The sequence below is a fragment of the Bidens hawaiensis genome, unplaced genomic scaffold (assembly GCF_021521415.1).
Source record: "Bidens hawaiensis isolate Kalapana, Puna unplaced genomic scaffold, B.hawaiensis_p1.1 tig00005019_1, whole genome shotgun sequence".
Taxonomy (NCBI): domain Eukaryota; kingdom Viridiplantae; phylum Streptophyta; class Magnoliopsida; order Asterales; family Asteraceae; genus Bidens; species Bidens hawaiensis.
The window spans coordinates 1,527,062-1,539,943 of record NW_027491318.1 but is presented as its reverse complement, the minus strand read 5'-3'; the positions used below and the strand labels follow the sequence as shown (position 1 = coordinate 1,539,943).

The 12,882-nt window shown below is 35.0% G+C and overlaps 1 protein-coding gene across 1 annotated transcript; it reads left to right on the top strand.

The window, feature by feature from the left end:
• The first annotated feature begins 3,471 nt into the window (after nucleotides 1–3,471).
• Nucleotides 3,472–10,951, top strand: LOC143628538 (putative ATP-dependent DNA helicase CHR12). Its single transcript, XM_077098102.1, has 11 exons — nucleotides 3,472–3,735; nucleotides 3,815–3,879; nucleotides 3,947–4,135; nucleotides 4,244–4,393; nucleotides 5,441–5,824; nucleotides 5,896–6,155; nucleotides 6,230–6,445; nucleotides 7,102–7,309; nucleotides 7,501–7,654; nucleotides 8,609–9,211; nucleotides 10,187–10,951. The coding sequence occupies exons 1-11, from the start codon at nucleotides 3,612–3,614 to the stop codon at nucleotides 10,819–10,821; spliced, it is 2,988 nt and encodes a 995-aa protein (XP_076954217.1). The 5' UTR covers nucleotides 3,472–3,611; the 3' UTR covers nucleotides 10,822–10,951.
• The last annotated feature ends 1,931 nt before the right edge of the window (nucleotides 10,952–12,882 follow it).

Genomic DNA, 12,882 nt, shown 5'->3' with positions numbered 1-12,882 from the left:
ATGATCCGAACTCACTTTACACAGACTAGAAGTTGGAATTTATTTATATTTTGTTAGTATTATTGCTATTAATGTTGGTTTTATTGAAATTTGGGAATTGTTATAGTTTATTATTTATAGTTGAACATGTTGGTTATCCCGTTTAAAGCTTTTATGCTACCTGATTTTAGTAAAATACTTGATGTAGTGTATTGTTTAATATAGAAAACGAGTCAATGATAGGGAGAATAGAAAGCAAATCATCATCATATATGGAGGTCGATGTTATGAAACGTGCCTTAACTGATAGGCGTGGACATATATGGGGGTGAGACACTGGTCGTGCTGTGAGAAGCCACAATCCCGATGTGTCGAGTTCATACCCCCATCTACTCACAAGAACAATGACGAGATCAAATGAAATAACATCTCACACGACAAATGAATGAACATGACGAACAATAAGTCTAACAACTAATGAATGAACAAATACAACAAAACTTTAAAGTCAATTCCAAACACAAATTATGGAACACTTAGAAAAATGAGACAAGAATATGAACATGATAAAAATGATGATGAAGATGATTAACTATTCTCTTTAACCGTTTTTTCTTGTTTAATATGTATTAGTTATGAATTTTTTTGAGCAATTTTACAAAGATTTTAAATATTTTGGTATGGATGATAGTTTGAACAATTTTGTGAGATTTGTGTTTGATTTTAAAATGTCAGATTTTTTATTGTTTTATATAAAACCTAAAAAGGTAAAATAATAATATTATAATAGCGAAAATAAAATTATTAATAATAATATAACGTTTTATTAATTTTGAAAACTCGGAAGACCTATAGAGACAACGCATCGTGACTGCAAATAATTATTAATGTAATTTTTGCATAATCAATTTAGTTATTTATATACTTTTTATTTTTTATGTGTTTATAGAGACGGTATGTCATCCCCATAAATCGACCTACATAAACGGCACAACCAACCTGTACACACGATCGTCTAGCCTTGACCCTTTTAGAGACGGCATTCCGGTCTCTGCAAGCCTTCACCCACTATCGTGACGGCGTGCCATCTCTAAACCCAATAATCCGTCGTCACAAAAACTACTTTTCATTATAGTGACATATGACTTTTCAGTTGTCACGTCTAATCTCTTAACTAAGAAAATCATGTCATTCTTAGATCAACCCGTTCACCCCATATAACCAAGAAAATCATGTCTAGGTTACATTAAAACAAAGCAAAATGATTACTCAAACCTTAAACCTCTTCAAAAAGTAAAAAAGGAAAACCGTTAATCCACTAAAAAACTCAGTTACAATTCATTAGAACTTTTAAGTAGTTAAAAAAAAAACTTTACACAAGCTACAAAAATTAGGATTAACTAATTTGATGCAAACTAACGATTTAACTAATTAGGATTAACTAATTTAAGTCGATGATCATTTGGTCCACTGGCATTAACTGTGGTGAATAAGACTCCATTATGATTAGGGGTGTTCATCGGATCGGATAACGGGTTATTCGGTTTGGATTATTCGGATTTGAAAATTTTGGAACTCTATTCGAAATCTGATCCGATCCGAATTAGGGACATTCTTATCCGATCCGAATTTGATTCGGATAATCCGAAATTATCCGAATAATTCGTATAACAAATATACAAACTTAAGTTTTATTAAATAAACATACAAAACTAGAAAATAAAAATAAAACACTACAAAAACAAGGAAGGTAAGTAGTGTTAGAGAGTATAACGACGAAGTGTTATGACATTTTTGTCTATGGTGTGTTAGGTTGATTGACCGAATAATGAAGTTATGGTTATAAAGTTATTGTAAATGTTAATGGACTTGGCTGTATACACTAATAACATGCTATATATTCGGATATCTGAACTATCCGAAATTTTTTGAAATCCTTATCCGAATCTGAATAAGAATTCGGATCGGATTATTCGGGTTTCGGTTTTTTTTTCGGATTTCTTGAATACCCCTATTTGTGATCACAAGTTTTGAATCCCACTTTCAATACAAAAACCTTGCCGCCATTAACAGGGATGCCATCGAGCTCTCGGGTATAGGCAAGTCAAAAGGTTTTACGAGCTGTCGTTTTCCTCTTGGAACAAGTTGGCACCATCATCAAGCGTCAAAACTAACAATGGACGGTTGAAATTTCGTCTGGAGTATGGACATACCTAGGCTATGAAGAGACAAGTCAGTGAGCCCGAATTGTCATCGCTATTAAAAAAACAAATTTTTCACTCATTTCAGGTTTATCAATTTACCACCACATTGCATAACAAAAAAAGTCGTAATATCAAATATCTAACGACAATCCACCCGAGTTTTCGTCCCACTGTGTGTTACGTCAAAGAATACTCCCTGCTCTTGGGAGAAAACCCAAACCAAACTCTGAAGCCAACGTGAGACCGGTTAATACAACATGGTCTGGGTAAAGTAAGACATCATGGCTCTCCAAATTAGTGAGGGTGACGACCTAAACACAAAAGAAAACGGAAGAAAATAATAAAAAAAAATAATAATAATAATATCTATCTAATGGCAATTTCGTAAAATAGAGGTAATGATGTAAACCAATTGTTGCGGGTAGGTTAAGCCATAGAGATTTTATTTATCAGTCGGTTCGCTGAAACCCAAACCCAAATCCCAATTCCCATTACCTCCAAATCTCTTTCATCATCACTTAATAATAATTATTAACAAATTCAAACACATCCCGCCATGACTACACAGAGCCAATTACCAGAAGCAGAAGCAGAAGCAGAAGCAGAAGCAGGCGTATTAGACGACACCAAGACTCTAATCTCGGCTCTCAGTTTCCTCTCCAGAAACCTCCCGCTTCCCACCGATGTCTTTGATGCCGTTACGTCCATCTACGCCGCAGACGCTGCTGATCCACAAGCTGTTGTTGTTGTTGATGATTCCTCGCTAGTAAGTTCTTTTCTTCTGACTGCTGGATGCCTAGTCTAGACCTAATTGTGAATTTGTGTTTGTTGATTGTGAATTATTGCATGCGTCATACTTATTTTGCTTCACTTAGGGTTTCTTTTAGCTGGATTGGCTGTGTTCTTGGATTTTTAATTGTAATTTTCGGTTTTGGTTGCGTATCTCTGTGACTATTTGAGACAAATCATAGTAAGGTTGTTTGATGTGAGCTTTCTAGTTTGACTGGTGTCTAGTGATAATTAGGTTTTGTAGGTTGTTGAATTGGCCGAGTAAACCTAATTGTAGATGCGTTTTTGTTGTAATTAGTGCTGCGTTTGTGAATTCGTGTTTGTTTATTGTGAAATCTTGCAGTTTTGTGATGTATGTTTCTTATCATTCTTATTTTGCTTCAGTTTTAGGTTTTCTAGGGCTTCTTTTAGTTAGATTGCTTGTGTTTTTCGCTATATAATTGCAACGTTTGCTTTTGGTAAGGATGTTTGATGTGAGCTTGTATTTAGCATCTAGGGTTAGTATGTGTAATAAAATGTGTTGGTTTAAGCCCTAAAGGGGCTTGAAGACTATTTGGTCATTTGATTTTCTTAACATTGATTCATTCTTCTTTGTTGTTATTGTAGAATAACTTACAACTTCCAAAAGGAGGAGATTTAATGGCAGACCTTGAAGATGCTCTTGTTAACCATCGATCTAATCACATAACCGGCTCTGAATTAGCAGAAATAAGAAAGAATCGGATAGAGAGTCACCTTCAGAGTCGTCTGACTCAACTTGAAGGTTGTGGAACTTATTATAGTCATTGTTCACTAATCTCTATGCACTTAACAGCTTAATGATTTGTTTATTATGCATTCAGAATTGCCTACAAACAGAGGCGAGGACCTGCAGTCAAAATGCTTGATTGAACTCTATGGACTTAAGGTATACTCTACTTTAGAATACTTTTTATGTGGTATTATACTAATGAAATACATGTCTTACATTTCAGTTAGCTGAAATGCAAAAAAAGGTGAGGTCAAAGGTGAGGTCAGAGTACATGTTGTCATTAAACTGTGTGCATCCGGAGAAGCAATTATTTGATTGGGGCATGATGAGGCTTTCTCGCCCTTCATATGGTGTGGGAGATGCTTTTGGTCTCGACTCAGATAACTACTTGAAGAAGAAACGAGACGCCGATGTAATTTTCTACCTTTTACCAAGTTTTTGTTTTTTCCTTTTTATATAATATTTGATACTACAAGTATGTTTTCTAAACTCTAAACCCTAATCTTGACGCTTGTTGCAGAGACTAACTAAATTAGAAGAGGAAGAAAAGAATAGAGTAGAAACAAAGAAGAGGAAATTCTTTGCAGAAATACTTAATGCAATAAGGGAACTGCAGTTGCAAGTGCAGGCATCCCAGAAACGTCGTAAGCAACGGAATGACGGTGTTCAGGTTTGCAAATTAATTATATCTCTATATTCGTGTACACCATATGCATATTTAGCTTTTAGTCCTTTTACACACACATGACATGCCTAGAATTTTTTTTATTGCATAGAACCTCCTAAATCATTTTTGTTAAAATGATCAGAATTCAAATATGTATGGGTTATTCTGTTCGGATTGAAATGGAAACCGAATAATCAGCTCAGTTATAACCGAATATCCATAATACCTCTTCGAGAATATGTCATATTTGATATATCTAGTACTTCACAAGTTTTTTTTTCAATCGTATGTTTTAAATCCCAACTTCAAATTATGTATACTAACATAATTTTCCTTTGTACAATACTTTGAATTAATTAAATTAGTTACTTAATATAAAAGTTATGCCAAATTAACTAATCACTGTATCACAATTAGTTAAACTGGTTACTTCATAAAAAATTATAGCAAACTAACTTATCATTATACGTTATATATTACTAGTGGATTATATTAGAATTAAAGAAGTATAGTATTTCAAAAAATATTTTTTAGGCAAAGGAACTTAAGTATGGTTAAGTTCGGTTTATTTGGTTGAAATTGGCTAATTTGGTCTTTAACCTGAAACCGAATTCCTTTACGGTTATTTGGTTTGGTTGTTTTATGTGGTTTGGTTTCAATTACGACCGAATAAAATACAAAACCGATAAAATTGAAAAACAAACAGTTGAAAGGTTATACCATTGGCCCCAACGTTTTTTACAAGGACATAACACAATTTTAAGGATGTAAGGTAGTTAATTTATTTAGCTAATTGGCAAATTTACCCCTCTGGTTAGGAAGTGGTCGCTTATTGTGGCAAACTAAAATAAAAAGGTGAACAATAAGTTATAAATGGAAGGACTATAACTTCTATTATCGTATTTGACACACAAGTTATTTACAAAATAATTTCATGTTTTTGCAAACAGTGTCTTGTCAAACCACCTTGTTTTGACCGGCTACCAAACCAATCCAACCATCTATTTAACTTCCAAAAGTTTCAAACTTAATGTGGTTTGTGTGAATCAGGCATGGCATGGAAGACAAAGGCAGCGTGCTACTAGACAAGAGAAATTAAGGTTTCAAGCTTTAAAATCAGATGATCAAGAAGCATACATGAAAATGGTTGAAGAAAGCAAGAATGAACGGTTAACAATGCTTTTAGGGAAAACAAATGAACTTCTTGTTCGTTTAGGAGCTGCTGTAAGACGCCAAAAAGATGCTGAGCATGATGGTATTGAACCCTTGGCTGGTCCACAACCCAACGTGCCAACTCCTGAAGCTGCCGTGGACGCTGATGTGGATGAGGATGGTTTAGTTGATGATACCCAAGAAGATAATGGAGTAAAGACATCCGACTTACTTGAAGGCCAAAGGCAATATAATTCAGTCATTCATTCAATACAGGAGAAGGTATTAATAATATTGTGCATTCTTTAAATAATCAGAATTTGCAAACGTTTAATAAATTTATAATCTAATAGGTAACAGAGCAACCATCAATGCTTCAAGGTGGAGAATTAAGACCATATCAATTAGAAGGGCTTCAATGGATGGTATCTTTATTTAACAACAATCTTAATGGAATATTGGCTGATGAAATGGGATTGGGAAAAACAATTCAAACCATATCGTTGATAGCATACCTCATGGAAAATAAGGGCGTAACTGGGCCCCACTTAATCGTGGCCCCAAAAGCAGTACTACCAAACTGGATTAATGAGTTTTCAACATGGGCTCCTAGGTATAGCATCATTTATAGCATCATTATTTATAAGGTAACTCAATAATATTTTCTTTATTGAATTGTTATTACAGTATTTCTGCCTTTCTATACGATGGGCGTCTTGATGAGAGAAAAGCAATGAGAGAAGAATTATCAGATGGGAAATTTAGCGTTTTGATTACTCATTATGATCTTATAATGAGAGACAAAGCCTTTTTGAAGAAAATACCCTGGTACTATATGGTTGTTGATGAAGGTCATCGATTAAAGAATTCTGAATCTGTGCTCGCAAAGACTCTTGTCTCCGGGTATGGCGATTTTTAAATGCTTATTTATGAATGGGCTGATTTGGGTTCATTTTATCTTTAAAAGGTTAAATGTTAAAGTGATAAAAACTAAGCTTAAAAGGAAACATGTCGAACGAGTTGAAAGTTGCCCAAACTGTATCTTGTAATGCATAAAGCCTTGCAAATATTTTTGTTTCAATAACTAGATTTCTATTGAAATAGCGTGGTTTTTGTAGTCATATATGGACTACTACACCTATAAAAATTTTGGATAAAAGTTTATTGGGCATTAAATAATTTTTTTAACAAGTACCAAATAAATCTTATGTTTTATTGTTTGTCACATTTACTTTGTGGTCACTCTTTGAATGTTTTTTTATGAGGTGCCCGCATTGTTATAAATTTTGTTGTCAGCTTCCCAAAAGTACCCATACGTAAGAGAATGAAATTTAAAGTTAAAGATGAGGCTATTATTTATAACAAATGACAGTTACTGAAGTAAGCATATAGTGATGAAGTTCTAAATATTTGAGATTATAGTATCTGTTTTCTAGTTAATACAATGTTGGTTAGATGAAGTAATTGATAACTTATGCATATATAAATATCTATGTATATATGTGTGTGTGAAAGTTTTCTTTGTTTAAGTTTTCTCTAATATAGGCAAATAATTGCAGATACCAAATTCGAAGGAGACTTTTGTTGACAGGCACTCCTATACAGAACAGTTTACAAGAACTGTGGGCACTGCTTAATTTTCTTCTTCCAACAATTTTTAATTCAGTTGAAAACTTTGAGGAATGGTTTAATGCGCCATTTGCAGACAAATGCGATGTTTCTTTAACAGATGAAGAAGAGCTGTTGATCATTCGTCGCCTACATCAGGTACATTTTTGTGTTTTAAAATTGATTATTTGATCTTTTTAACTTGTGGTTGCAATGATCAGTTTTTGATTATCTTGGTCTATTATTTAGTTTTAGATGATAAGTTACATACTCACGGCACAACACTTGTTATTTTAGGGTAAAACAATATTAATCTGTTTTGACTGATATTTATACTCTACTATATTTAGGTTATAAGGCCGTTTATTTTAAGAAGGAAGAAAGATGAGGTGGAAAAGTATCTTCCACAGAAAACTCAGGTCATACTAAAATGTGACATGTCAGCATGGCAAAAGGTTTACTACCAGCAAGTTACTGATGTTGGAAGGGTTGGAATGGATACAGGTTGGTAATGTTTACCATAAATTATTATTATGTTGTTGCTGTTCTGCGTTTAGTTCTACGTTGTTAGCTATGTGCTCATGCTACTAGTTTAAATATCTATTACTAATTTACTATAAGTATATTCAATGAGACAATAACAGAATCACTTTGGATAAAATGCATAGTTGAGTAATGGGTTTGGAAGTATTTTATTTTAAACTTTCATAAAAGTAAGATACAGGAATCTGGTGAGCATAAACTCAACTAAAAATGTTGTCACCTAAACTTTTTATTCCATTATAGGCAACTCATTTTGACTAATTTAGTAGTTAGTTTTATACTTTATAATTCAAGGTTAAGAGTTCAAATTCCTTTTTTTTTTTCTATATCTTGCTTTACAAACCGAATTATTCTCTCTATTATTCTCTCTATTATTAATGTGGTTGATTTGGTTTGCAAATATGTCAAAACAAGTTTACCGGCATTTTGTTTTCTAAACCTGCCAAATGGGACCATCCTCAAATGTATTGGTGTTTATTTTTTCTACTTGTGCATTTTTCATTTGATTTGGTTGTTCTCTGTCTTACTTGTTTTTGCTTTACACTTTGTTGATTTTCAAGTCTAAATCATTAACAAAATGATAAGTTGGGGTTTCAAGATACTATTATGTATAGCATTATACTACCATCAGGGTTTCATTTAGCATGAATATCGTTAACTTAGGTTTTCACTAATTATGAATCATTTAGGGCTTCATCACTTACGACATTTAATGTCATATTATGTGGCACTTGGAAGTAGAACTGATGTTTTCTATTAGTTGATGTTATACTTCTTTTACAATTTACACTCTTGAACACAAAAAGTGATGCAGTAGGCTTACATTTATGGAATTAGGATTACATCTATGAGTCTATAGAAGTTATGGAATAATTTTTTATATGTATCTGTACTAACAAAAACGTGTGTTTTCAGGAACGGGTAAATCTAAAAGTCTTCAAAATCTATCAATGCAGCTAAGAAAGTGTTGTAACCATCCTTACCTATTCACGGGCGAGTACAACATATGGCGCAAGGAAGAAATAGTAAGAGCATCTGGAAAATTCGAACTACTTGATCGTTTATTACCCAAACTTCACCGAGCCGGACACCGAGTCCTGCTTTTCTCCCAAATGACCCGACTCATGGACATTCTAGAAGTATATCTCCAACTTCACGAGTTCAAATATCTCCGACTTGACGGGTCAACCAAGACAGAAGAACGAGGCACTTTGTTGAAACAATTTAACGCTCCCGATTCGCCTTATTTTATGTTTCTGTTAAGTACCCGTGCGGGAGGCCTTGGTTTGAATTTGCAGACTGCAGATACTGTGATTATATTTGATAGTGATTGGAATCCACAGATGGATCAGCAAGCAGAGGATCGGGCCCACCGTATTGGTCAGAAGAAGGAAGTTCGGGTTTTTGTTTTGGTCAGTGTTGGGTCGGTTGAAGAGGTGATATTAGAGCGTGCTAAACAGAAGATGGGGATTGATGCTAAAGTTATACAGGCGGGATTGTTTAATACAACTTCTACAGGTTAGTCGTTTTGAATTATCATTGCCCATTAATTAAGATTGTATATGCTTTATAATGCATGAGAAGTACAACACTTGAAAATGAAAGAGAAGATAAATGTCTGATTTTTCAACAGCCGTCCGGTCTGGTACGGTTCTAATTGGTCTTTGTGCATATAATAACACATGTATATTTTAGGGTTTAACTGGTTTACCTGCCAGTTATTATGTAGAACAATTAATATGTTATAATTTTTTAAATGTTCATTATGACCTTTTGGTTATGGGTGTTCACTGTTCACTATATCAATTTTGACCAGGGCTTTGGGAATAGACAAACCAAACCCGCCCGGTTTGGATGGGTTGGCTGGTTTTACCAGTTTGAGAGTTTAGCTGTTTGTTTTTGGCAGGTTGAACTCATTTTGCTTTTTAAAATCATTATTTTGTATTAAAACTTTTAAAATAAGAATTGCTCATATTTATAATATATATGCATGACTACATATTCTAAAAGTGAAAAAGAAAATATAAATAATAAAGGTTAAATGGCTGGTCCAGTTTACACGGCTGGTTTCAGGTTTCAAACGGATCGAACTGTCAAACTGTGAAAACAAACCGTTTGGATTTCAAACCGACCAACTTGCTTTGATGTGAATGGTTTGGTTTATATGGCCGGTTTCAAGTTTCTAACCTGGTCCGACTTTTAAACCGTCGAACCTTAAAAACCGAACCGTTTGGATTTCAACCGATTTGCTTCGACTTGAGCGGTTCGGTCGGTTCCAGTGGTTTTTTTTACCACCCCTAGTTTTGGAAATTTAGTTTGCATAGTGATGTTTTGGTAATTTAGTTTTTATAGCGATCTATTATATGGTAATACCTCATAACACTTTATTAGATTTTCTTAAATAGTGGCATATACAGTATATAATGTACGGTAAGTACTTGATGCAAACGAAGGTTAAAATCTTAAAATTGATTTTTTTTATGTCATCTGCAGCTCAAGATCGGAGAGAGATGCTCAAAGAAGTTATGCGAAGAGGAACAAGTTCACTTGGAACCGACACACCAAGCGAGAGAGAAATCAACCGATTAACTGCCCGATCAGAGGAAGAGTTTTGGCTGTTTGAAAAAATGGATGACGAAAGACGCCAAAAAGAACGATACCGATCCCGCCTTATGGAAGATCACGAGGTACCCGATTGGGCCTACACAAAACCCGACAACCCAAAAGACATGCGCGGTAAAGGGTTCGACTATGAAACCGCTAACCTCTCGGGAAAAAGACGAAGAAAAGACGTCGTGTATGCCGACACGATCAGTGACTTGCAGTTTATGAAGGCGGTTGAACATGGTGATAGTTGTTTGGGCAAGAAGGCAGTTGAACATGGTGATAGTTATTCAGGTAGATCGAGACGGGACCAACCAGGAAGTTCTAATAATGTGGAAGATGATGTTGTGGAAGTGAAAAGTGTGAGTGAGGGGGCCACCGAACTTGGGTCTGGGCTGCTGAAAAGGTTTAGGTCGCCAACGCCGAGGAACGAGTATGTTGGGGTCGATGATGGAAGTGGTGCAGGTGGGGATTTACCGACATGGAAGACCCATAAGAAGAGGTCGATTCTTCGTTTCGTGTGATTTTGGTTTTCGGGGTTTATGTTTATGTAAAATGATTGTTGACAGGTTACGGGTTTTAGTTTGTGTTTAGTGTTTTAAGATTTATTTTTATTGTATCATCTATTTAGCAGATGAAGCAATTCTGTGTTTATTTGGTCATGTGCTTTATGTCCTGATACGCACGGTAAGTTGCGGTTTTGATGTATGCCGAGAACATGAAAGGTGTAGGCGGGTCAACGGGCGGTCAACATCAGTGAAGAACGTTAGTAACAGTTTCGGTTAGGGATGTTCAAAACGGTTTGGGACTAGGAACCGGAACCGGTTCCTAACCGGTTCCTATATTCAAAACCCCCTTTTAAACCGGTTCCAGGCTCGAACCGGTTAGGGAACCGAACCGGTTCTCCCACCCTCGGACCCCTAACCTATCTAACCGGTTCTTACCGGTTCCTAAACCGGTTCCTACACTGTAACCGGTTCCAACCGGTTACAGTGTAAAATTTTTTTTTTTTTTTTTCGTTTTTCATTTGCGATTTGGATTCTAAACTACGATTCGTATTTGTATAGCATGAAAAATAAACAAAACAATTAACATAAAATTCATTTTATTTACTTTAAGAAGTTCAAAAAAAAAAAGGTTACATGTTTGAAAACATTGGACTTTTATTTTCAAATTCTTTAAGATTGTTAACCATTAAAAATAACTCCGAAAGAACCAAGGGACTTGTCGGATAATACGTTCCCGATAGTTTCGTAGTTGATGTTTTAAAAACTTCAAGAAAAGTCGTTAAGTCATTGATAATTTCCCATTTCTCATTTGAAAAGGGGATTGCCAAATCATTCTCGGCAAGACTAGAATGAAACATTTGTAAAGTTTCTCTTTGTTCCAAAGCACTTTGAAACATTATGCAAGTGGAATTCCATCGATGAGGTACATCCCAATTAGCTCCCAAAGCTTTTCTTCCCGTATCTTTACAAAATTTTCTATAATCCATTTGTCTTTTTTTACTTTTCTTAAAAACTTCATGTATCATTAGTCTAAAATCGTTTATAACCGATGTAACCTCATCCGAAGCAAGTCCGTCTTGCACGATTAAATTAATGATATGTGCAACACACCTTGAGTGAAAAAATACACCATTGCAAATCGGCGTATATTTTAATTTTAATTTATCAACCGCCGATGTATTATTCGACGCGTTATCAAATGCCATTGAAAATATTTTATTTTCTAGTTTATAAGTTTTTATAACATAATCTAAAATTTCAAACAAATTATCTCCCGTATGTGGATACTCAAAGAGTTCGAAAGCAATGGTGCGTTTCATCATTTCCCACGATGACGGGTCTACCCAATGAGCGGTGACACAAAGATAAGATTCGGGTAGACCATGTGGAGCCGACCAAACATCACGAGTTAAGTTTATTCCCGTATTTATATTTTCAAAATATGCAATTAGTACCTCTTTGGCCTTCTTCCACAATTTTAAACAATAACGTTTAAGAGTATGACGACTTACGCGAGTGTATTGTGGTTGAAGCGTATATCGAATCATGGAGGTTAAGCGAGGGTTGTCGAAGTGGCTAAACGGCAAAGCTTCTTGAATCACAAACTTCGCCATACGATCTTGAACTTGATCAATTTGGTATGTAAATATTCCGCCTTCACTATCCATTTGCGTTTGTTGCGAATCGACGTTCTTTTTCAACGCCTTGCAATACGGTTTTTCGATGTGTTTCTTCAAATTTGAATTCGAAAGTGGGTTTAAATAAACCCCACAAAACTTGCACCGAGCCTTCAATGAATGGTCACTCAATTCAACCAAATCCCAATTGCACCAAATCTCTTGATTACGATTATGAGGTACAATACGAACGAAACTTGGTTCGGCGTTGGAACCTTGACCAACCGATGATTGTGAGGCAGCCATAACAACAAATATGAATATAGAAGAAGAGAAAACAAGAGATTAGAGAACTCAAAACGTTGTAATAGCGTTTTTTTGTATTTTTTTGCGTTCGGGTTTGCGTTTTGAGTGTTGTGATGAACCCATGACACCAAATACCTATTTATACTAGCAGTGG